This window comes from Vulpes vulpes, chromosome 4 (assembly GCF_048418805.1).
Source record: "Vulpes vulpes isolate BD-2025 chromosome 4, VulVul3, whole genome shotgun sequence".
In the NCBI taxonomy this organism is placed as follows: Eukaryota; Metazoa; Chordata; class Mammalia; order Carnivora; family Canidae; genus Vulpes; species Vulpes vulpes.
The window spans coordinates 102,462,532-102,488,513 of record NC_132783.1 but is presented as its reverse complement, the minus strand read 5'-3'; the positions used below and the strand labels follow the sequence as shown (position 1 = coordinate 102,488,513).

At 43.3% G+C, this 25,982-nt stretch overlaps 1 protein-coding gene across 50 annotated transcripts in view; it reads left to right on the top strand.

Moving 5' to 3' along the window:
* The window catches only part of TENM2 (teneurin transmembrane protein 2), a 3,534,961-nt gene that overhangs the window by 3,295,972 nt on the left and 213,007 nt on the right, over window positions 1-25,982 (top strand). For 39 of the 50 annotated variants that reach the window (XM_072756643.1, XM_072756655.1, XM_072756648.1 and 36 more), the window contains one exon: window positions 20,731-20,853. The exons of the other annotated variants lie outside the window; for them this stretch is intronic. In XM_072756643.1, coding sequence (XP_072612744.1) covers window positions 20,731-20,853 — 123 coding nt within the window. The remainder of the gene's footprint in view (window positions 1-20,730; window positions 20,854-25,982) is intronic. 50 annotated transcript variants of the gene reach the window in all.

Genomic DNA, 25,982 nt, shown 5'->3' with positions numbered 1-25,982 from the left:
TTCTAGGATCTCAGGACAATTAGGAAAAAAATAGTTGATGCTACAGTGAGTGTGATCATGCATAGCTCTCTCAAGCCATAACACTGCTCACTGACAGTGAGAGAGTGGCACCAGCCCGCCAGCTTGCCAAACTGAGAAAGAACAGTTTGAAAAAGGGTTTTAGAGGCAAATCTGTGGATCCCAGCTCTGAATGGTTTTTTTAGGGGTAGAGAGTGTATTCTCATCTCTGAATTCTCCAAAATGACCCAAGGTGAGTTTTTGAGAGAACGCTGTATGAAATAGGTAACTACCAAAATGTGGTGTTCCTAAGGGAAGACAGGTTTCCCGATGCCACCTGTGTGCTAAACCCCATATCCGGGTACCTTTAAGGTCATTCAGTTTCAGATTCTTGAGACTCATGGCATATGAAAGTAACTTCTTTATGATTAAGTTTCAAAATGCAGTTCAGACATGGAAATTTGTTAATCCTATATTCAAAGTGTAAATTTACCACTTGGGACCAACATGCAAATGAAAAACTACATACTCTTCAAAAAAAATGTATTGAGAGGTTCTGTTTTGCATAAACTGAAAAATATTTGATGTGATCAGGTTTCTGAAACAATTTCAAGGAAGCCAAACAAATGCAGGCCCTGCATTTCATTTGCATAGCATCCATGCTAATGGCATTATTTGTTTAAAAGAGAAGATTCATTAAAAGTTTTGAAAATGGTTAAAGTGGAAAAGTGTTTGACATTTGTCTTCAGTAGCAATTCCTGGAAATTGGTTTGGAAAGTAAAATCCTTCTTTATCTTTTTTTTTTTCTGCGTGCTTTAGTGTTGAATAATTATTCCCCATGGGCAGTGGACATTAACAAATGATGTGATAGTGGGAATGCTGGATATCTCTGACGGGATTTGAAAATTGAAATCTATGTGGAAAAAAAAAGCCTTGAGTATTGGGTCTACGTGGATTGATTGGGGAGCACAGTAGAATATGGGTAGATTTTTCTTCCATGTTCTCTTGTCTTTGACTAGGTATGAGTTACAGAGAGCAAATTTATGGGTCAAGTAGGCTGTCTTTTTGGTATAGAATTAGGGAAGCACGTGTCCTGTGCGTTGGCAGAAATTCCACCATTCAAGACTTATTTGTATAAATCACACATGAAGAGATGGAGACAAGTTTTTTGAACATGAAGAGACCACCCAGAAGTTGTTTAAACTAAAATAACTGCCACAATGAGAAGCATTATCCAGCAATGAAGGCTTAATTAGCCAGTGAGTCTTGAGGTTGGGATTTGATCTCTTTGTGTGAGACAGCTTCCATCTCAGCTCAGAGGACTTGATACTTCTCTCACCAGGCTGTGAAGGAGAGTGGATTAGTAAAGCGAGGGGAAGAAAAACCAACTTCTTAATCAGAGTGGTCTGTTTAGTTATCTGGAGAATGACTGCAGTTGGATCTTTTGTATTTCTTTGCTCTTCTCAAGGTGTGAAATCAGGTGGGCCTCTTCTGGATCTATGAGGGGTAGCCACAGTAACAAGAAGCTTGTCCTTTGCTCAGGAGGTTTGACGATCAGTTCCTTTGAATGTTAATGACCTCTCTGGAAATGCAAATAGCAGTTAGAAGAGGTGTCCCCCTAAACATTTATCCACTGACATAGGGATGAGCAACCAGCAATCCTGTAACAGGGACTTCATGGAATAGAACTGTAAGAGTAACACACATTCTGGAGGGTGAAGTCAGAGTGAGCAGCAGCAGATATGGAAGGTCAGAGACTTGAGTCAGAAGGAGAAATGCAGAAATGGACAGTACTTTTAGAGAATTTTATGTGAATTCTGGGCCTGACAACTAAGAGGAAAAACGACGGTTTTATCACGGAGCCCTTTAATCTTACACTTACTAGTTATCCACATATTCATTATTTTTAAAACAATCATTTTCTCCTGCAAAATAAGAGCACAGGCTCCAGAATCCAGATTGCTTAAGATCAAATTCCAGTTTTTCTGCTTACTAGCTCCATGAGTAAAGGCAAGCCTCCCCAAGACTCGATTTCCTCCTTATAAAATGAGCACAATATTAGTTCTTGTCTTATAGGAGATTTGTAAATATTAAATGAGAGAGTTCTCTTTTTTTAAAGATTTTATTTATTTATTCATGAGAGATACAGAGAGAGAGACAGAGACAGAGACACAGGCAGAGGGAGAAGCAGGCTTCCTGCAAGGATCCCAATGTGGGACTGGATCCCGGATCCTGGGATCACGCCTGGGGCCTAAGGTAATCACTCAACCGCTGAGCCACCCAGGAGTCCCAATGAGACAGTTCTTAAAGTCCTTGGACTAGTGTTTGGCAAAGGAAGGAACTAAATAAGACTTTTTCCTGTGCTACATTCTGGGTGTACAGTAGTGAACCAGACATAATTATTACCCTTCCGGAATATACAGCAGTACACCCAAATAGAACCACTTAGCACCCATTCAAGGGTCAGTCAGGATTACGGTTTCTATATGAATTAAGGATATCAAATTAAGAGTATGGATTGGTACTATCTCAGCAAAAATAAACTAAATAGCTAAAGCCACTTATTAAAATAATCCCTCCCATGGACAAAGTAGTCACCTGTACACCTGCCGGGAAATTAACTACAGTGCACATGCACACACATGCACACACACACACACATGAGATGACCCTGAAGCACATTTCCCAGAAAGACTATACAGAGCCCAGTCACCCTCAGGAGCGTTGGCTCCTGATCATGGTATGAAGCACAGGCTGTGTGGAAAGGACATCGAAGGTCAACTCTGAGATCATTGGCACTTCATTAAGGAGTTTATCCTAAGTGCATGGGGCTTTCCCAGAAAAAAGAAATATAGTCTTCTCCTTAAATCCAAACATGCTGCTGAGAGGCCACTAGACTAGCTTTTTACTTCACTAAAGCTGTCATATCATTTACCCAAAGTTTTTTCAGGCACTATCACTTCTGTTAACAGTTTGTAGAACACAAAGGAAAACATGCTTAGCTCTACATCTTGCCTAGAACTGACCTTACCCCTGCACTATCTTTGTATGTCCTAAATCTGAGCTTGGTTGGCTATATATCCCATAACTCAGGGTTCTTTCCTGGATACTCGGTGCTGAAAAATTCACTCCTGATCACCAGAATAAGAAAGTGTTGTCTAAAGAAAAATAAAATTGAACTGTTTGGTTTTCCTACTTTAGGAAATATAATAAAACTTCAGCTTTGGGCAGCTCTATCTTGTGTTAAATATTCTAGCAGAGAATAAATCTCTATATAAGTTTTGTTTGTTGTTTTGTTTTTGTTTCTCATTTTATTGTTTTCCTCTGTGTGGAATGTTTCCGTAACAACTGTTTGTTCTTGCTGTCTAAGAAGTTCAACACCCAGGTACTATAGCAGATTTATGTGGTAGTAAGAAGACATCACCTATTACTTTGTGTAATAAACTTCCTTCCAGAAGGAAGAGAAAAAATGGCTGCACCTTGACTGCAGAGCAAGTTCAGTAAATATTTATAGGAATCAACACCATTGGCAAAAATGGAGCTTGCAGAGATCTTTAGGTTCCAAATATTTAGCCAAGAGTAGAGAGGAGCAGGCCTTACAAACTGGTTGTAGTGAGCCTGCCAAAGAAACCAATACCCAGCCTAAGAAATGGGCACCAACCAGCTAGTTAGCCTCACGCCAACTTTCTCAATATCAGATGTCTCTTGGAGCTTTGGAAAGTGTGGAATCCCAATTTGATCCTGGTTGACTTTTCTGATAAATTCCTTAAAGCCCACCCAAGTATCATTATGGTTGATAAAAAGAGGAACCCATGTACTTTACACACCAGCTAGGCAGTTTTGACACTTTGCGGAAATTTTAGATGCCTAATACAGATTCTCATCTGGGCAGAGAGCTATCCTGACACATGGTGAAGAAGGGGCTCAGGGGCATCTTTGGGCATGAACAGTTTTTTCCTCTAGGAAGAACTCTGTACCTCTTCAAGCTTTTAAACAAAAACCATGTTTGTTTAAACATCTACCATGTGGTAGACGACACAACATGGGGAACTTGAATGATTCACCTCGGTTCCCTTGGTGACAGGGTTGGCAGATTCAATATAGGATGCCCAGTTGAATTTGAGTTTCACACAAATTAACAAATAATGCTTTAAGTTTAAGTGCCTCCCAAATATTGCATGGGAAATTCAAATTTAACTGGCATCTTGTATTTTTATTTGCTAATTCTGGCAATTTTGCTTCACAGCCAGGTCTATACTCAACACACTTCATGTCTTCTTCAAGTCAGACCTTGCACCCAGGTAGAGTCCACAGTGTTATCTTACCTTTCTGGCTGCAGCAACTGGCCTAAGGAAGGCTGGTGACCCCCAGCTGAGACACCAGAGTCCTTGCCTAAGATGCCTATAAGAGAACTTAAAAAAATGAATGAGGATGGATCTGGCATTCTTTTTTTTTTTTTTTTTGAGATTTTATTTATTCATGAGAGACACAGAGAGAGAGGCAGAGACACAGGCAGAGGGAGAAGTAGGCTCCCCACAGGAAGCCCAATGCGGGACTCAATCCCAGGTCCCCGGGATCACGACCTGAGTCAAAGGCAGACGCTCAACCACTGAGCCACCCAGGTGCCCAATTATGGCATTCCTTATGGTCACTGTCCCCACTTCATGGAGAAAGACCATGGACAGAGAATAAAGACAAGGCTTGACTGACCAGATGTTCCTTTACTTCCATGAGGTGTATTAACAGCCTTCCAGTAATTTTCCTTTTCTGCTTAAGCCAAGTCAAACTAATCTCTAATGGTCCTAAGCTAATACATAGCTCAGACTCCTGAGTTCAGCCTCATGGACTATAGAAAAAAGGACTTTGTCCTGGGAATGCTTACAGACAGGCATTTACAGTAAGATGCCCTCACCACAGCTATCCCAGTGGATCATCTGGTTTGGGGCAGCTCTGTGCCTGATAGCAGGGAGGGAGATGCAATCATTCTGCCAAACAGAGCAGCGATCCCCCAAGTTCCATCTGCCACTCGTCAGCACCTCCACGGCCAGGGCTGACTGGTGAGTGAGTGGAGGGAAGAGCCTGCCCTTCTTGCCATCTCAGACCTGCTGTCCAAAATACCATCTCTAAAAATATCTCCCCTGCCCTAATTGGCAACATGCCTAAAATTTCCACCCTTAGAGTTTATATGTTTGGCTTAAATCATTAATCTCGTCTATAATTGCACATCCATTAATGGTAGAAAATGTGCAGTTGTTGTAAGGAGGACTATGGGTGAATTCATATATTAAGTTCGAACAGATTTGTTTTAAGTTTTATTGAAGTGGCTGATAGTTTGGAAAGCACAGCTCTAAGACAATTGGATGGGAGTCCAGGAAACTTCCAATGTGATGGGAAAGCATTCATACAAGTGGCACTGCTCAGTTTGGAGGTGGCAGTGAGTCTCTCTGACAACTGGTCATCTCAGACAGGCAGAACAGACACAGAGCAGGTTCTGGAAGGAGACTAGACAAGCTGAGAAGAAATTTTACCAGCTTTACCATTTTTCTTTGGCCCAAGTCTGGGTCTGGCATTTTTTCCATCTTTCCACACTGGCCTGGATGTCTCTTTTTCAATATTACATCTTCCAGACTGTCTCTGACATCCTACCTGTGTGGGCAGAGACCCCGTACACTGGGAGGGAGGGTTTGGGCTCTCTCACCTTCACCTTCATGGCAATACACGAGGGGAGCTTGTTCCTTCCTTTCGTGTTCCCTTTCCCTAATTGCTGTCAGCCTTGCTTCACCCTAGACCCATGTTGCTCAGACCTGAGCGAGCATCAGCAGAATCACCTACAGAGCTACTGATCCACAGATACCTGGGCCCCACCCCTGCTGTAGTTTCTGATTTGCAGGTCTGAAATGGGGCACAATAATGTGCATGACTAACAAGTTCTCAGGGGATGCTGATGCTGCCCCGTGTGGGAACCACAGCCTGAAATCATTGGCCCGGACTGTGAGCTTTTTGAGGGCAGCAGTATCTTCATCATTTTTGCAAGCCCAGAGCCTAGCTCAGCCCTAGGCACAGAATAAATTAGGAAATACTTATTAACAGAGCTCTCCCACGTGACACAAGCCTTTGTCCTGTTACAGCTTCAAGGCTCATAACGTGAGCAATCTGAAATTGCAGAAACCAGGTAAAATGCAGAAAATATTGCCATTTAATATGTTTTTATGCAGTGGCTCTCCGGAATGTTAACAAAGGAGAGGATTCAAGGTGGTAGTCTCAGCAGAGAAAGGGAGGTTTGGGGGCTTTTCTGGAAGCTACATTGGCATGGGAAACACACAGTTTTTACTTAGACCATATATTTGTAGTTGCTTTGGAGAAGGTTGGTGGAAATCAGTAAGAATTTCTGTTCCCATTCCAACTGCACCTCCCAACTGCTGCTTTGTGTTGTCAGTGATATCACACGTGCACAAAATATGTGATTCAGGTCAGCAGGTTTGAGGCTCCTCTTTAAAGCATCACTCCAAAAGGACAGCTTCAAGTCAGTGCAGCAAGGTGGAATCGAATGAGATCAGGGATCTGTGCTTCTCAAAAATGATGCATGGCCTCCCTGCCAAGGTATTTAACCCCTGTAAGTCTCTGTAACCTCTTCTGTAAAGTGAGCCTGGAGACATGATTCCTGTTTTGTTACATAGGATTCTGTAGTTTTAATTCGGAAGGCAGGCTATCTCCAAATTAGGAATGGACTATTTGCTCGTAACCTAGCCAGTTGGAATCTGAAAGATATTTGTCTCCAGATGGACAATGTTATTTCTGACCAGTACACAGAACCACTGTTGCTGGTCAAGCTGTTAACTCTGTGTCCAGCTAAGTGCTTTGCCTGTTTTCCTTCATTTAGTGGGACAACGCCTCTGTGCGGTAGGGAGTTTTAACATTCCCATTTTGCAGATCATGAAACCAAGGGTTTAAAAGATCAAAAAACAAAAAGCACATTTACCCAGAGACTAACGGCTGGGGCCGAGACCTGGATTTGAAGCGAGGTCTGCCTGTCTCCGAAAGCGAGTCTAACCATCATATTCTGTTGTTTCCATGAATGTATGCTTTAGCCAATGTGCTGCAGTGTAGAGTCCAGCCCTCAGGTTCAAGATAGCATTCTTTTTTTCCGACACTAGTTCTGTGAGAGGCAGAAAGCATTGCAGTTAAGAGTTCTGAGCCAGACTCCTCATTTCAAAGCCCAGCTCTATCACTATTGACAGAATGAGCTTGAGCAAGTTACTCAATCTTTCTCCCATGGTTTCTTCAGCTATAAATGGGTATAATACAACTATTTGTCTCTAGAGCTGTTGTATTAAGTGATTACTATATTTAAATTAGACTATGTAAAGTTACTGCTACTCTACCATACTTGATCTACCAAAAATGACAATTTCATGTCCACATCTTTAACATTTTCAGAACAGAGTCAAGCATTATAGTAAACATCGTATTAGTGTTGGCTGTTCCTCTTACTGAAAATTGCATTGAGGTTTTGCAGTACTGGGGTATAGTAGGTGCTCAATGACTTCTGGTGAATTTATGAATGAAGTAGAGACTGTGGTGTCCAAGAACACCTCTGTGGTTGTGTGGGCTATGGAGACCCATTCCCCACAGGACTGGGTAGAAGGCAGGTGGGGAGGATGGGGCCGTTGGATTCTAACAGATTCCAGACTCTCTTGGCATCACCCAGCATAAGACAGGAGAGCTCTCAGCAGGAAGGACTGACCCCATGGATGCAGTCTCCCTGAAACTGTGTTTGTCCTCTGGCCCTGAAGAAGTGAAGAAAAACTCACAGGTGGAAGAGGTGGGAGGTTAGGTCTTGTGTTTTGCTTTTATAGAGCTAGAAATACAAGACAGGCATGGGGAAACTTCCTTCCAGCCTGTTCCTCTACAGCTACTCCATTGTTAGACCACCGTAGAGGACAAAAAACACAAATAATGCTTGGTCTGTGGGGACAGAAAGACAAATGTTATAAATTCACATTTCCCTAAGTACAGTAGGTATACCATTAGCAGCACACACAGAGTACGGCCTTGTGTGATTGTGGGCAAATGGCTTTATTTCAATAGTTATGGTTACTTTAATGTATCACAAAGACTTATAACTAACACATCCAGTGTTCTATTTCACAGATACTATTTTGAGATGAGGCTAAATGGATTAGATTTTTTAAAAGGGGGATTGGTTTTTAGATGTGGTAAGGAAGTAATTGTATGCGTGGAGCTCAGATTTAGTAAAAATCATGAACATGGTCATTGCAGACTGAGATTAGAGAATCACTGACAGGGATTCAGATTCATCTGCACATGCCTGGCTCTGACACTTAGCAGCTGTGTGAGAGGTTAAGTTATCTGTCTAAGCCCCAGTTTCATAATCTGGAAAATGGGAATAATAGTTCCTACTTCAAAGGTTCTCTTTGAAGAATGGTTGGAGGATGGAGATTCACTCCCACCCATTCCATTAAGGTGCTCCTTACCCAGAGTTTGGTGCACGGAGAAGTAGGTTGATTAGTAAATAAGTCATTACCATCTAAAGCCACAAATGTAAAAAAAAAAAAAAAAAAAAAAAAAAGCTATAAATATTGTGAGAAGTGTGGGTACAGAAATACAAAATATCCTGGGACCATGGGGGAGAAGATGAGCCTAGGAGAATCCTACTAAGTCACAGTAGTCTGCAACTACTCTGTTCAGTGGCCATATATGGCTACTGAGCATTTGAAACTTGCTCAGAGGAACGGAAGAACTGAACTTTTCATTTTATTTCACTGTAATTAATTTAAATATAAAAACTGAAGGAATAGAAAATATTTTTCTGTTTAACACACTTTTATTGTTTTGAAAGGAACACATTTCATCTTAATCATTGAAGATTTAGCAGCAGTGTTGGGTTATGCCCTAAGTAAAACACAAACTGAATTTAGGAGACTGAAAAAAAATGGAAAATACCTAATTTTAATGATTGTTAGGTTGGATGCATATTGAACTGATAATATTTTGGGGTAGGAAACATACTATTACATTTGTTTTTACTTATTAATATGGTTACTAGAAAATTTTAAATGACATATGTGGCTTGTATTCTATTTCTGTTGAACCAGAGACAGAATGCAAATGATATTCTGAGTAGAGAACTAGAGAAGTGCAGAGGTAAGACCCAACTTTGGTTCCCTTGAATGATTCTTTCTGACACCTCTAGAGCAAAGCCCAGAGAATCTGCAGACACTGGTTAGGAGGCTATTCCTGAGGCTACAGAAGGACAGTGGTATTGCAGAGAATTAGCCCTAACTATGGGAACTTGATAGAGTTGCCAGATTTAACAAAATTTTTAAAATAGCAACTACCGGCACCTCTTGACCTCAGGCATGTCATATATCTACAAATAAGCCTCAGTGGCTTTATCTATAAAACAGGGATAATAAAATACCTACCTTATTAGTGTCCTGTATTAAAGATTAGCTGGAATCGGATAATGCTGAGAGGGGATGCACTTAGAAACTCAAGCCTAAAAGAGCTGAATAATAAAAACAGGTGGGAGAACTTCACAAATGTGTTCAAGCTTCTTGAGCTCCAAACCTGCCAGTCTGGAACAATCTCTTTCTGTGGCTGGTAGCAGAGGAGACACCAGCCCCCACCTGTAGATGAATTGGGTTACACCTGGATTGGGATCTTCCAGAGACTGGGGGGTTGAGGGGAGACAAGCCAAAGAGAGGAGGGAGGTTAATAATGAACAATATGGAATGTCTTTCTGCCTTTCTGCTGTCATTACAGTGCTTTGTATAAGCCAAAAGTGCCACAGCACTTACAATGCTGCTACCTGTTGAGAGAAATGTGTACCTTGAGCAGGAAAGAAATGTGTGGGACTTGAGTGTCACATAAAACCCCTGAAATTAGCTCTATTAAGTAAATTGTCACAAACTCAAAATAAGTCTAATTGTGTCATTTATCTAATTGCAGATGAAAATGTGGCTCTTTTTTTATGGGTACAGGTGGCTTGTATTCCGAAAAGAAAATATCCTTTTTGTTTTTCTTCCAGATAAGCTTTCTCTCAGTAAGAAGTTGACCATGTTGATGTTTAAATATATCAGAGGACCAGGACTATTGTATTCCTGGGATTTTTATTTCCCACTATGTCATCAGGCTCTGAGAGACAGAACTAATTTTTTTAAAGAGTTTATTTATTCATGAGAGACAGAGAGAGAGAGAGAGAGAGAGAGAGGCAGAGACACAGGCAGAGAGAGAAGCAGGCTCCATGCCGGGAGCCCGACGGGGGACTCAATCCTGGGACTCCAGGATCACACCCTGAGCCAAAGGCAGACACTCATCCTCTGAGCCACTCAGGCGTCCCAGAACTAATTTTTTAATGCAATGTTTCTTTCCATTAGAGTCGAGTCTAAAATGTTTCAGGTTAGGCATGTAAAATCCACTTGACTAAAAACCAGTTAAGAGAAAGATCAAGCCCAATTTGCTAATACAAGATTTCTTATTTCTGAGTTAAAAAAAATCCTTGAAAGAACCATGTCAAAAATTAAAAATTGAAAGGAACACTGGCAGCCTCCCCGTGTGCCTAATTTGGCTTTGCTGAACAAATGACCAAATTGACATGAGAATTACATACAGGATTTGCTCAGCATCCTTATTTCTTTAACTCATTTCTCACTCCTGAAATATTGCCAAGGCACGTGCTGGAGGGAGCCGTGTCTATATCGACCATAGTGTCCTTGGACCAGGTGGAATTAGAAAAATGGTGATTTTAGATTCTTGTTGTGAATGAGCTTTTGCAGTAGAAGTAATTTGTCATAGAAACCCATGTAATGAAGTCAGGATCAGGAAGGATCATGATACCCCTTTTGTTGACTAGTTTATAAACAGGTTATTTTTGCTCATCCCTTGCCTAGCAAATAAGAGTAATAAAAACCTTAAAAAGGGGAGAGAAGGAGGCTTAGCTGCAGTCCTCTCATTTTCTCTCACAAGGTATTGCGTTGCACAAAGGCCTCAGACCTCTCCATATTTAAGGAGATGGAAGAGGACAGTAGAGAAAGCACCAGACGGGAGAACAAGGTTCAAATCCTGGCTTAGCCAGTCATTGGTTGTCATGACCCTGGGCAAGTCATTTCACCTAAGTGAGGCTCAAGGTCACCATCTGTACAAGGTCCAGACCAGATGACCTTTGAGCCCATTAGGACTGTGGCTCTGCCAATTCTGATGTGATGCAGAAAAAGAAGCCAAAAAAGGTTTCTCTGAAAGGTGATTCAGACAAATGGGGGAAGAATATTTAGGTAAATATACATCCTCTGTCTTTACTGGTGCTTTGAGTTGGGCTGACATTTGTCTTGCTCTGAGCTGGAATGGTGCAGTGTTCACATCTTAGGCGTCAGGTTCAAGTCACATCTCTGCCACTTACCAGCTGTATGTTCCTCCAGCTCTCTGAGCCTCAGTGTCTTCATCTGCAAAATGGGTGCCTGGCACACACTAAGGGTTCAGTGAAACATTAGTCATGATGGCTATCATTGTAATGACAAAATGACCCAAGACCCAGCAGAAAGGGAGACGCATTTCTTGAGTGCCTCCTCTGTGTTTGATAGTGCCAGGTTCTTGCCTCCTTTATACTGCTGCACCCCATGATTTCGGTTTGATCACCCCTCTTCCCACAGTGACATAACTATGGTGGCTGAAAGTGTACATTTGGTTCTATAACCAGCGCCCCCTGCCAGCCTTATCTATATGGGCAAATTTCCCATACCTCCTCCAGTGTCTCACCTCTAAAATGGGAATAATAATAGTACCCACTCTGGGCTTATCGTATAGGGCAAATATGATAATGCATGTAAAGTTCTTAACACAGGGTTAGACACTGAGTCGGCACCTTCCAAAAATGCTAGCTTTTTATTCTAGCTACAGAAAGTTAAAGCTGAGAGAGGTCAATTAGTTTGCACAAGATCATCCCCTTATGAGTAGTAGTAGCGTGGGGATTTGAACCCTGCTGGGAATGAGTCTATCATCTCAAAGACGCAAGACAGGGAGATGGTTTCTGCTTTCCCCTGTTCCTAAGACACTCCTGGCCTTGCTGCCAGTTTCAGAGGGCTCCCTGGAAACAGTTTGATGGGGGCTGTGGTCCTGCCTGGATTCTGGTATCATATCTGCGACTCAAAAAGGGAAATGAATCCAGATGCTTCTTTCCTCCTTTGCTGCAGCCGAGGGAAGAAACATGCCCTAGGAGTATGGCCAGGGCCCTAATTGCCACCTCCCTGACCCCCTCCCCACTGCCTCTTGCGAAGCCTATTTTTCACAGGAGAGTTTCCCCTCTTTGTTCCAGCACACATTGCACATCTACCAATCGATATGACATCTTATCCTCTAAAACATTCATAATGTCTGTTTCCTATGATTCCGGTGGCCACATGCCGCGTGCAGCCTGCATTGCCTTTCCTTTGTAGTAAGTAGTCTTGTGGACCAGCCCCCTCTTTAACAGGGCTGCCAGTTGCTGTTCTTTAAAGAAAGACAAACAATATTTTTGTTTGGGTTTTCAGCACTGAATGACAAGCTTTGGAGGAAGAAGAAAGATGCGTTTAGGTGTATGTGTGGGGATTGTGGGGATGTGTTTTGCTATCACAAAAGCTCTTAAAATCCAAGACTATGATTTATTTGCTGAATAAAACCTACCGATATTATCATTCTCTAAAGGTATGTTGATCACATGGGTCCTTTCTTAGAGAAAGAAAGGCTTTTATTTTATTTCTTTCCTGGGAAAAATAGCAGCAGGAAAGGGGTAGTCTGGGTGGGAAATGATAGCCTGTGTGGCGAATGGCTCCAGGCGTGTGTTTATCTGGCCAGGGATAAGCTGGCTCAGTGGACAATGGGACGCCTGGCCAGCGTCACCAGTCCTCCAGGGTGCATTCCTGGAGACACTGCACAAGGAAAAGACAGTGGCTTTGAGCATGTGTGCCTGTCTGACGTATTGATCTGCCTGGGGATGCTGAGAGCAAAGGGCCTTGTAAGAGGTCACCTGAGCACACCAGCCACCACACGCCCACAGTGTCCGGAGTCGCCACCTGCAGTGCACCCACCATAGTGGCGGGAGTGAGGGGCCTCCAGGGGTAGGAGACATACCAGCTCGGGGCCTCCATGCATCCTGAGGCTGCAAGGAGCCCCATTTGTTTCCTCCAAACACAGGAATTGATTAATTTCGTACCACTTCCCACTTGCTGTACTATCCTGAGCCTGTCATGAGAATAGATTAATGCACTGGTCCCTCCATGTGGATTCTTCTTGTCTCGAGAACACACTGCTCCCTGGTCTCAGAGCTGCCTCATGCAACTGTCACCTTGTTCTCATGGCAGATGTGCAGGAGGGACAGAAAGCCTCCCTGCTTTTGTGAGGGATGAGAATCAGGAAGGCAGAGACAAAATCCCTGTTTGAGCATCATGGCTGAAAGATAAGAGAGTGCAGATAGAAGTGTGGCTGCAGGTGTATTTCTCCAAAGGCCTCTCTCATTTCCAGTGGTCCTGCCAGGATTCTGGTATCATATCTATGAGTCATGCTTCCTCCTCTGTGTCATTCCTGGGCCGTGAGCTTTGCAACCATTTTGGAAGCTGGAAGCTGGACACAGGCAAGTAACTTTACAGAGCATTCTTGGGAGATAGGTACACAAATCCCATTACTAGTAAAGGGATTTGTGGGCATAACTTACCTGCAGTGCTTTGAAAAATTCATTCCATTCAGTGTATTACAATAGTGGGGGGTTGGGGTGGATAAGAGAAATCACTTCACCAAGGCGGTTTGAAAGGGATTTTTTTTTTAACTCCTTTAGATTTAAATTTTTTTAAGTCCTTTAAGGCTTAAGGCATTTCCGAGGATGTTATCCCACATGGTTTTGTTTGTATCTCTTAGGCAGAAGGTAACTTTGGCACTGACAGCGGTATCCTAAAAAAGGTACCATTAATCCACTGCCGTCGGCCCCCTCCTCTTTGAGGAAAAGCATGGAACACTACCACATCCCCAAAGGAGGATAAGCAAACTGACCAAGGAAAAAGTCACCAAGCATATTGATCGTTAGCCTGCCTGACTGCAAACTGAGGTTGCCAAACAGATTTATTGTCTATTGACATTCAAGATTCCTTTAAGTTAAATAGCAAGCTGGTTGCTGACCAAGGACAGATTTATTAGAGGACTAATGACTGCTTACAAAGGGAGGTGTCTGTTGCTGAGTGAGCCCTGACAATATTTAGTAAGTAATTCTGTAGCCCACTGCCCTGTTCAGGCTTGGCTAAGTAGTGGTTCACTTAGAGAATTCAAGGCCTAATGGCCGCCAGTGAGGACTCTTGAGTAAATCAGGACAGTATGGGGTTTGGGAGCTCTGACTCTGCAGTCACATGTGTCTGGGTTTAAATTCCAGATTCCTGGTTACTGGCTGTGTGATCTTGGTCAAGTCACTAACCTCCCTAAGTTCCAGTTTCCTTATCTAGAAAATGTAGATTGTTAACCTGTCACTGAGCGAGAATGGAAATAAATGGGCTTTCATCCTCTTTAGAATCTTCTAGTGCCATTTGATCTCACCCAGATATAAGGTAAATTCTCTCCAAGGGTACTCAGTCCCCACTACCCACCTTCTCCACCACCCACCTTCCCCAATGCCCTGCACTCTCCTTTCCCACCGACCCCACTCCAACCTCAAACACTTGCCCAGATGTAAGCATGAATTGTTTTCTCACTTCCTTTGGGCCTTGGCTCAAGTGTTACCTATCACAGACGCCATCCTTGACCAGTCTACATCTAAACAAAAAAACTTGCAATTACCCCCATGCCCTGGCATCCCCAACCTTATTCATACTCTACATGTCACTTGTATGTGTGTAGTTTCTATATCTCCCACTAGAATGTATGTTCTGTGAGAGCAAGGAACTCTTTTGGTTAAGAGTTTTGCTTTGTTCCTGGAGCCTAGAACACACCTAACCCACAGTAGGTGCTCAATAAACATTTGCTGAATGATAAGTAATGAATAAATGACGCAATTAACATAATTAGCCCAATACCTGGCACATTGCCAAAATAAATGTTAATTGTCAGCATCATCATTGAGTAGGCTCATTTGCATGTGTTAATTTTCACTACTGCTTGCAAAAGTGCCTTTGCAGATTGCCTGTGCAAGTTCAGGGTTAGCATTTGTGCATCTGAGCCCTGATTATTCCACTGTGGTTCTTTCCTATCAGCAGTGGCACTTTTGGAATTGGCTACACTTCCCACTGGAGTCCTGGCACTGTTGTCTAAATTGGCTGCTGCAGGGGCAGGGAGTCCCAGCCTACCTGGTCTCTAAAGGAGCTTTGCTATCATCTCTAAGGCCCTTGTGAATCTGACTGCATGCTGAGCCACGGGACCCAGCAGGCAAGGCTCCCTCCTCCCACTTCCTAAGCTCTGCTTGGCTTCCAGGCTTCCATTTTCAAAGGGAAAGCCCAATCTCTTCCTCCGGTTATGTATCGACAAGCCTGATCTTTAAAGGTACCCCCTGCTCCTGGAGGCCTGCTCTGCAAACACAGAGCGTCCGTGGCCTCCATGTTTGCCCTCTTTGACAAGCAGGGGCTGAGCAGCTCTCTGGGAAGCGCTGCTGACATATTGATTGACTCTCTTGTCAGGTTGATCCTCTGCCAGCCAATGAACATGGAAGGTTCTAAGTGGCACCCAGCAGGGCCCACACATACCCTAATTACTATTTCAGACAACCCCCATTCCAAGCTGCCACTTCTCAGGGCCTAACATCTCCTGTCCTGAGGTTGCTGGGAGTTCTATGACCTGCAACCAGCCCTTCCCCCTTAATTTTCACTTGGATCCCTCTGAGTGTTTCTTTCAGAGCCCCCCAGGCATGACAACAGGCAACTTCACTAAAAAAACACCACCCTAACTCCAAGTGGGTCTGTTTATTATTCGTACTGAAATCTGGGATCGGTGTGTGGTCCTTCCATCCTGCCTTGGTTCATTTTCAGCACTTGATGAAAGTTTTCTCCAATTAGCCAGAGGGATCCTTGCAGTGTTTGGCTGCCTATCATGTTTTTAGTGGCTGATTTCCCAGCTACCACCTGGATTACACAAACTTCCACTTGGAGCTTTTCCCCATTCTATCCTTGCTGACCCATGGAGCCCCATTGTTCCATCTGAGGGTCTCTCTGGAGCAGAGCCTGCCAAATCATGATAAATTGTGCATTTTGGCTGTCAGTGGGGGTGAGAAACATAGGGGAGAGGACCTCCCAAACTCATTTCACTTCTGACCCTAGGATGGTCCGAACAGGACCTTTTGGGAATGAGCTACTAGAGCATTTGTGGGGAGTGAGTGAGGGGACCACCCCACTGCATCCAAGATGTCTCGTTGAAGAAAATGTAAGTTGATGATGCCAACGTTCACCGAAAATCTTGAGACTTTCTAAGTCTGAATCTGAGAATGGATCACAGCTAAATATATTATGACATAATATTTAAAGAGCCATTTGTATAGGTCGCTGTTCATAGAAGTGAATGTAGTGACCCTAAGTATGGAGCAGTCCTAACTTCTTCTGGCTGGGTCTTAGAGAGGATCCTGACTGAATAAATAAGTAGCTCAAAGAAATGCACAGATGCCTGTTGTATAAAAATGGGATGTCTTACTTTATTTACACAGCAGTCCTTAGCTATAGTTTTTCTTTCTGAGGTTCCCTTATCTATGCTCATCGTGGTCTGGAAGCAGGGGATGCTCCTTCTGATGTGTGGTCAGAAGGTCAGTAGTAGCCTAATGCTACGTCACAGTGCCCACATCATTCGTCTCATCACGTAGACATTTTATCAGCTCATACCATCACCAAAACTAGGGCGAGACAGCACACTAAGATACTTTGAGAGAGACTACATTCACATAACTTTTATTATAGTATAGTTTTATGGTGGTTCTGTTTTATTATCAGTTATTGTTGTAATCTCTTACTCTGCCTAATTTATAGATTGAACTTTCTCATAGGTCTGTGTGCATAGGAAATAGCATCGCATACATAGGGTTTGGTACTATCTGCGGCTTTAGCATCCACAGGGGGGCTTGGAACATACGCCCCATAGGTAGGTCGAGGCCATCCTAAGTGAACATCTCAGTCAGGTAGTCTCAGGCATGCAGTTAAAACAAAGTACCCCAAACTCTCAGCAGCCTGTAACAGTCTATTTCTTCATGCATTCTGTGTTCTCTCACGGGTCAGCCATGGCTCTGAGCCATGTTATCTTCACTCAGCACTGGACCTTGGCTGACCATGTGGCAGAGGGCAAAAAGGCGTACAAAGTGTGTGCCAGGTCATGTGGGCACATCTGAATCCAACAAGATGTGGAAATATAGCCCCTTCACTACAGGTGCTGAATAGAGAAGATGGTCATTCATCAACGACAGCGAGATTATCATGAGTTTCAAGAAAGAGACAAGAGTTGCTGAGATCTCATTGCAAAACCAGAATTTGTATCCACATCACTGAAATATGAATCAGATAACAACTTCCCACTGTAATCTTACTCTGATTCTGAAATCCCCCAATGATCAAACCTCATGGTCAACAGTTTCTTCATCTAGGAAATGGGGATTAGGACAGTACCAACTTGAATGTAAACTGTGAATCTTGATGAAGGCAATATCTGTAGAACGTCTCCTCTTGTGCTGGCCAGGGGAGGGGTTTGGGGATTGGCATCAGGTATTGATACACCCTTCTCTGTGCAGACCCATCCCTAGTGCTGCCAGCTGTGTTGTATTCCACCCTTCACACCTCTATATTACGTGGTTTTGATTTGTGAGTGTATAATGTCCTGCAGTCCGACCCCTCATATCTGCCCCCATGTGTCATTATCTATTCTAATAAACATTTATGGAGTGCCTCCTATATTTGAGACACTCTGCTGGATCTTCAGAGGGGTTGTGGATGCTTGATCTCTCTCCAGCCCTCAGCAGCCATTATTCCACCTGTAAAGGGAAACCTTCTCAAAAGGTAAAGGGAGAGATTGATGGGGAGATGGATTTCTTAGCCCTAGCCATAGAGCAAATCAGTAGCAGAATAAGAAACAGAGTTCTCATTAGTCAGGAAACTCATTTACTTCACAGCTCCCCTGGGTCTTTATCCTAAGGACAGTTTAGTCCATCCCCATAGGCCAGAAAGAAGTTCTCATTTTCATGCTCAAATAAGAGAGATGGAATAACTGATCAAGAAAAAAAAAAGTACAAACAAAAGCCTATTTCAGCCTCCCACCCAAAAAACAAAAGAAGGTGGTTATACCCCTGATATAATTCTCACTTATTTACTTAGCATTCAATTCAACAACAGAAAATATGCCCAAACTTGAGTTTCATTTTTGTTGCCTCACTTCTGCTGGGACGACAGAGCTTCTGCTCAGCAGATTTGGCTTTTCCCCTTTTCTCATCTCCCTCTCACTTTCTTATTTTTCTTTTCACTTCGGGGAGCTGTCTGAGCAGTTACTTGTATACTCTGACCCTAACCCTTCTCACCCCATCTCTAGTCTTCTTGTTTTCAGACTACTTTTTTTTTATTTTTTAATAAAGAGATGCTGTGGAACCCAAAACAGAAAGGGAAAAGCGAGCATCTCTGAAAGTAGAGAGAGAACGCGGTTTCATGAATGCCTTCTTTCTATGCAGTAAGATGAGGGTATTATTGTGTGCTCGCTGTTCTCTCCAAGTTGACCGTAGCAGTATGTTCCTCACCTTGGAGGGCCAAGGCAGGGTATTAGAAGAGGGGAAGAGCTTTGAAAAGAGATCTCATGTTGCTGGGGCACTGAGGGCAGGGGGGGTGGTCATCATTCTTGCCTGATAGACCCACTGCTTCCTTCCCTAGATGCGAAAATCAAAGCTTTGTTAGGCCTGAACCCTGGCTACAGCTGCAGTACCTGTCCACATCTATCTTAAAACAGAGGGAGACCCTACGTGAAAGAACTACCCCTCCCCAAGCAGCAGCAAGCTGGCTCAAGGCAAGCCCCAAGAACCCAACAGCAACATTAAAAAAGGAATCGTTTTAAAATAGCTAATTCCTTGGCTCCCTTCACCTGGTAATTACAAATCAGAAGCTATCGTTATCTTGAAGCAGCCACGATTAGTTCTCATTTCCTGACCTCTGTACAGTGAAAATATGTCATTATTTGAGGCAATAGAATCCGGTCTCTTCAAGTGAGTGACCTACATATAACGGATAAACTGCAGGAGAAAATTAGGTGTTACCTTGACGGAAAGTGTACAGTAAATGTCACTTATTCTTATTAGTATTTATCATCTCAAAGAGTTGCCTTGCACTTCAAAGTAACGTATAGGAAAGGAAAAAAAAAACATGGTTCTGAGATGGGGAAGTATGTAAGAAAAAAGCAGACACACACACACAGGAACGCCTTGGCACCTTAATCTTCGGCCATCAATCTGAGCTGTATTGTTTGAAGATAGGTTTTTAACCTTAATAGAATGCAGCCTGACTTTAAGTGGTGGTAGGCATGCAGAATTAATTGCTGTGTGAACAATTTCCTAAGCATTGTTAATTGCGTTTCCTGTGGTTAATTGTTTCTCCCATCCCGCATCATCCTCAGAACCTTTCCCTGTCAACAGCCCCTTCTCGCTGCAGTGCCAGAACCCGTAGCAACAGCATCAGCCTGTGTCCGGTTGGAATGCCAGACAGAGTGTGGTTATTGTTTGAATGAGCAATATGCAGGGGAATGAACTCCTTATTTATTTGCAAATGAAGCATTTTCTTAGATAGGGACTTTGAAAGAATACAGGTGTTTGGGGTTTGCCTTTTATTCCAGGTCGTAAAAACAACTCACCCAGAAGCGTGGGACCTGGGGTGAATTGAGCTTGCTAAACCACCTGGAAAGTGGGGAGCTGGCACACTGTGACAGGAAAGACCGAAGGAAGGAAGGAAGTTTGTGTTTGGAGGTGTGCGGTGCACATGGAAGTAAAGCAAGGGTTGGACAGACGTGCTTGCCTCCTTAGCAGAGACAGCGCCTTGGCGCTCTGGCTCCTTCCGTCCTGTGGGAAAGTGCAAGTGTGGGTGCGGGATGTGAGAGAAAAGAAAGCGTCCTCGTACTATTTTCAGGAAAGGATCCCATTCCACCACCACCCCCAAGCTTTTTCTACAGTGGGCTGAAAGGTATGCACTTGGCAGAAAGAGAGGTGGATTGGAAAGATGGTCGGAAAGTCAGGAATAGAAAGGTGAGCTGTCCAGTGGGCCAGTACAGCTACAGACGCTGCTTGCTGCACTGCCATAGTCACACCACCAGACAGGGCCCATTTGGGTAGGCTCGTTTCGAACCCAATTTATGTTTTGAGTAGTGTGGGCGAAGCTGTTAGACCACCCATCTAACAACAACGCGTCCACAGTGTGGGAGAGACTGGATGTGATGAAGCAGTATCTCTGACAGTGATCCCAGAGGGGCATCTTCCCCTCCTTGGCAGCACCATTCAGAAGGTCTGAACGAGGGTTCCTCCTCCCTCCTTACCCACCACGGGGATCCTCTCCCCCAAGGCTCTGAACAGCAACCCAGGGAGAGGAGTCCTAACCACCCAGAGCTACTTGCTTTCTACATTTAGCTAATCCCTGCGGCCTGGGGCAAGCCGGTTTTGAACCGCAGCTTCCTTAAAAGGCAATCACTTGGAAAAGGCACCTGGCCCTCCCCCTTGACATTTGCATTGCTGAATTATCTATTCATATTTTCATTACTTTGTCTCTCCTGCAGCAATGCATCTGCTCGGACTCAATTGGCAACTGCAGCCGGCAGATGGACACACCTTTAACAATGGGATAAGGACCGGCTTACCAGGAAACGATGATGTGGCAACAATGCCATCTGGAGGCAAAGGTGAGGTTACAGCTGCTGCTTGCCCTCTTGAGGTCACAGGAAAATTCAGAGCTCCCGCCAACTGGTTCAGGTTTTCTAATCCGAATCTTGGAAGGTACGCAAAGAGGAAAAGAAAGGGAGGACCACAATCATCGCCTTTCCTGGGTGCCCCTGTTCAAAGCTGTTTGCTGTTCCTGTCTGTTAGCTGTATTTGGCTGGAGTCACTGGGAGTTGGCACAGTGCCGGCTCAGTGCGATGTGCATACCTATGCTATCTGGAGCGACTTGAAAGCCTCCCAAGGCCTGGGCAGAAGCAGCAGCAACAGCAGCAGCTGGAGCGGCAGCAGCAGCAGCAGGAGAAAGTCCTGCCTAATCAAGAAAGCCGAGAGCAGCAGGCAGCACATGCCACTAGACCAGAGTCCTCTCCCCAGAGGAGAGATGCAGCCTCCCCGGGGAGGAAGTGCTGCCTGGCATGAAAGAGAGAGATTCCGAGCTGTTCCGCTTTGGGAGAGAATAGAAAAGAGTTTTGACAACTCAGGAACAAAGCTTCTCTTCTCAGAACAGTAAAGAGGACAATGGAAATGTTTATTGAAGCAATCAAACAACTGTATTCTTGCAGGAAAAAAAAAGTTGGTGCTAACAAGGTGCTAAAAAGGAATGGAGAAAACAGGACTGTGGGGAGGGGAACGTGGGGCAGTTAATAAAGCAGCAGCAGCCAGTGGTGCAGCCGGGCACACTGGCACCCCCGGCACGCGGTGGGCTGTGCTTAATTCAGGATGGAAACCACCAACAGGGCAGATGGTATGGAAGGGCTTCTCCAAGACTCTTCCACTCTGCCTCCTTGCACATCTGGGCAGTTTCCCCCCACATTTCTGAGATATTTCAGAAAGAAAGGAAGTAAGGTTTATTGGACACCCGATCTGTGCCGAGCTTAGCACTGCTTGATTCCAACAGCTTTAACAGGAGGGAAATCATCTCAGGGAAACCAAGGCCCAGGATGATTTAGAAACTTTCCCCAAATCAAACATGTAGGCAGGTACAAATTTAAACTCAAGTCTGTTCTTGTGCATCTTTGGGCAAAATGTTGGCATTTTCCTTGACTCAATCATTTTCCACAGAGAAGATTCCAGAATTCATCTTCCCTCAGAGGTGTAGGTTAGTCATCCTGAAATGCTAATGTTGCTTAAATTATTCTCCTCAGAGTTGTCCTAATGGCTTCGAATGTGACTTTTTTGTCTTTTTATCCAATCTTCAAGAATCGCTTTGCTCATCTATCCCAATCATAACACTAAATTACCTTTAAGTAAGCATGAAAAAGTTTTATCTGAGGATGAAATTATACACCTTCCATTATCAGGTAACTAAAACTAGACCTAAAAATGGAGAGTGTGTTTGGCCTTAATGGACCATGTTCTGCCTTAACTGACCGAAAAGCCCAGAGCTGGATTTCTTGGCCTCTGTGCAGTCCGTTCACCTCTAGTACTTGACACCATCCTCAACTCCGTTTCCTTTATGATGGTGGTTCTCTGCAGGGTGTGTTTGGCTCCTAGGGGACATTGGGCAAGTGTTCGGAAACTTCTTTGGTCTTCCCAGTTAGAAGAGGTGCAACTGGCATTTAGCAGGGAGAGGCTGAGATGCAGTTAAACATCCCATGGTACCCAGGGCAGCCCCTATAGCCAAGAACAATCCTGCCCAAGAGGTCCACAGTGCTGCTCTTTAAGAAATGCTGCTTTAGGGGAGCCTCTGCTTTGTTTGATCCATAAACATTAATCTACAAGTCAGCAGCACCCGGTCCTTCAAGAAGGCAGGACATACATTTGAAAATGAATATGCATATTTGCTCATCAGGCACAGGGATATATTTCATATGTGTCTACGTTCCGAAGTTACACACAAATGCGTTTTAAATAGCATCTTTTACCAAAGAGAATCACTGATAGGCATTAACTTCCGTAAATCAAGGTCAGCCACTCTTTGCATTCGTGATTAAGCTTGGTTTCCAACTCACCCCCCACGTGAGCATCCCACACCAGCAAGACAGAAGATTCCTGTAGAGAACAAGTCCTAACTAAGAGTATGGTATCTGTAAATTAACAAATGAAGAAACACTTACCATGGTGTCTTTGGAAAGACGAGAATTTCCCTCTTCAGATGTGGTGTGCTTTTGAATATGTTGTGGAAGTCATGTAACATCACTAGCTCTTTTCCAAATGAGTTATGAGGCAGAACAGTAGTGGCCAAATTGTTGTCCAATGAATTTTGTCAATAGGACTTTTATGAAAAAGTGTTAGAATTTAAAACTGCTTAAACTTGAAAGAAAACTGGGAATATCTCCTTTCTGAACACCAAAATAGTACTCTTCTTATGACTGACGATCGCAGATCTCTTAAGCTGTTGTAAACTTTGGTTTAAGAAATAACTAGAAAGATTTTCGTTTTCTCACGCCCACTTACATCTTTTTTTAAAAGTGACCTCAGGGTCTTCCCTCCTCCTCGCTCCCCAATTCTATACATTTAGATAAACTGAATCAATTCCAATCGACTAGTTTTCCAGTGTTTCAAAGAGACAATCAAGATATATTGGCAATAAGTTAATTAAATAACACCCCCTCCATTTTTTTTGCGGTATACGATAATCCTTCACTCCGATAATGTTTTAATCAAGATACACCACACATTGCCAGGGAGGTTAATCTTATTAAGCAATTACTGGGTAAGTATCCAGCAGAAGCAAATTAAAATGTAAGCAAAACAAGGGTATGTGAGTTCCATCTAAGATGGCACATCGATAGAGATTTCATTACTTGGTCTTTAGGAGTGTTTACATTGCTCAGATTTGGGAAGGAGCCTAATAGACAGAGCAGCCTACAGACTCTGATATGTTAGTGGAAGCAAAGCACTTGATTAATTAGTTAGGAGAGTATGTTCTTTGGGCTTTGTCTTCCTTTTCCGTTTGTTGTTGTTTATCATTTATTTTTTCTCCATTCTCTCTTTCAATTAAACCTTACTGTGGTTGGTTTGGTGGTTGGGTTTCACATCAAGGAAAGGGAGCCCACAGACTGCCAGAATCACTCACCATCTCGAGTGTATTTCTATGTTAAAAGGAATGAACTCATACATCTTCATTACAAGAGCACAGAGCACTTTTTCTATAGATCTGGGATTAGATAAGCCTTGAGAACGAAGATTCAATACAGTGTTCTGACCTGGTCAGATAACATAAGGGAATCCAGTTTGATTGGCTAGGCCCAGAGGCAAAGAATACAAGAGCTTTTAAAGGGCACATCATATGTAGCCAATTTGTGCACTGGTCGTAAGAAAGAATAAACTCCCAAGTAGAATTTCATGGATCATTCTCAAAACCTATCCTTCATTTTAAATTCAAGGTGTCCTCTATATCAGGGGTCAGAAAACAACATCTCATGGACCAAATCAGGCCAGCCACATGTTTTTGCAAATAAAGTTTTATTGGAGCACAGCCGTGTTCATTCATTGCCTATGGCTGCTTTTGCGCTATAGCAATGGAGCTGAGTAAATGCAACAGAGACAAGCTGGCCCACTAAAGCCTAAAGTATTTGTTATCTGACCCATTATGGAAGTTTGCCCAGTGCTCTGTATCATTTGCAAACCCATTTCCATTTTCCTTGGCTGTTCTGCAACTACACGTTATAGGAGATAAAGCAGGTGAAGCCCAACTCCCTTTCCTTCTTGATCAAGTGATGGGCATATTTTTGGTAACATTGCATTGACAGATCCTCTGTAATAGAATACTCTAGAATTAGTCCAGTTGATTACAACTGCCAGCTCCATCACTTAGTGGCATGAACAGAAGGCCACAAGCAGGCCATTTTCCTCCCTCAGCCCCCGATTCCTCATCTGTAAAGTGGTACCCCTCACTCTCTTGGCATCCAGCATAAGTGAGACGATGCTTATGAAACACAGTGTGTGATATCGGGCACTTAATAAGAGATTTGTGAATATTAGTTGTCTCTGACATCATTATGACATCTCAGTTGCTCCATTTAATGGGCATCCATGGGCTGCCACTTCTTATGAGGTGTTGTATTTTCCAAATGTGAAGGCTGCCAAGATAGATGATCATTCTGCTTCATCTTTTCCCTTCACCTTCTAAGAATTAGAACAAACCCAGATGTAAAGACTTCTTCCAAACATTTGCTTGATGAGGTCAGTGGGAAGCAAGACTTCCCATTCAAAAGGGCCAATGTGCAAAACAAGCTGGCCCATTCCCCATAGCATTATTTGTCTCACTGCCGCTTGTGTTCCATCACTGCCAGCCTGTCTGTTTTAAGCCCCACCATTCTCGGTTTATAACTCAGCTGTAAACATTTATTTGTGCCTGGAGCACATTTCTTTCCTACCCTTTGAAAAAAAAATCAGAATTTCCAGATGGTATGCAAGTTGGAAAAAAATGGCAAAGACTGTTATTCTGTTTAGAAACATGTTTTTCTACACTTGCCCTTTCAGCAAAAACTTCATAATGATTTTTACTAGTTGGCTTAATGCATGGTACTAGGAGCCAGATTAGCAGGGAGGTTGGTAATTCTTCCTCTGGCTCTTGTCAGCCTCTCAATGAACACAGCCCAGGGTTTCAAAATGATCACTTCCCTACATGGGGCTTTTTCAAAGTCAGTGAAGTTCCCAGAAGGGCGAGGGGTGGTTATGTTTGAGCCAACCATTACAATACTGCACGTATACTGGCAAATATACCAATAGCTTACGTACCAATGCGACAACTCCACTCATTTTGGAGGCCATCTTACTCTCCCTTTGTTACAGAGGAGTATTGCTTAAGCACTTCATATTGATGATTTTAGCTTCTGATTACTACCCGCCACCCCATTCTAAGTTGTATAGTTTCTGTTCTACGTGACATCCTTGTGGCTTGCTTGACATGGGTATTAATATCAAGATCATCAATTTCCCTTCTTAGTACATTTGTCTTCACTTCTGTTGGCACATTTCTCTTTCAGAGTTGACTTGTACACCCAGAGGTGGTCTCTAATCTGCTTGGATACATGCCTCTTTGTATGTCTTGTACTTAGCCCAGTATCTGAGAAGTAGTCAGTATAGTGATTAGATACTTGGGTTCTGGAAACAGTCGGACAAGGCTCTTGATCCAGCTCCACCACAG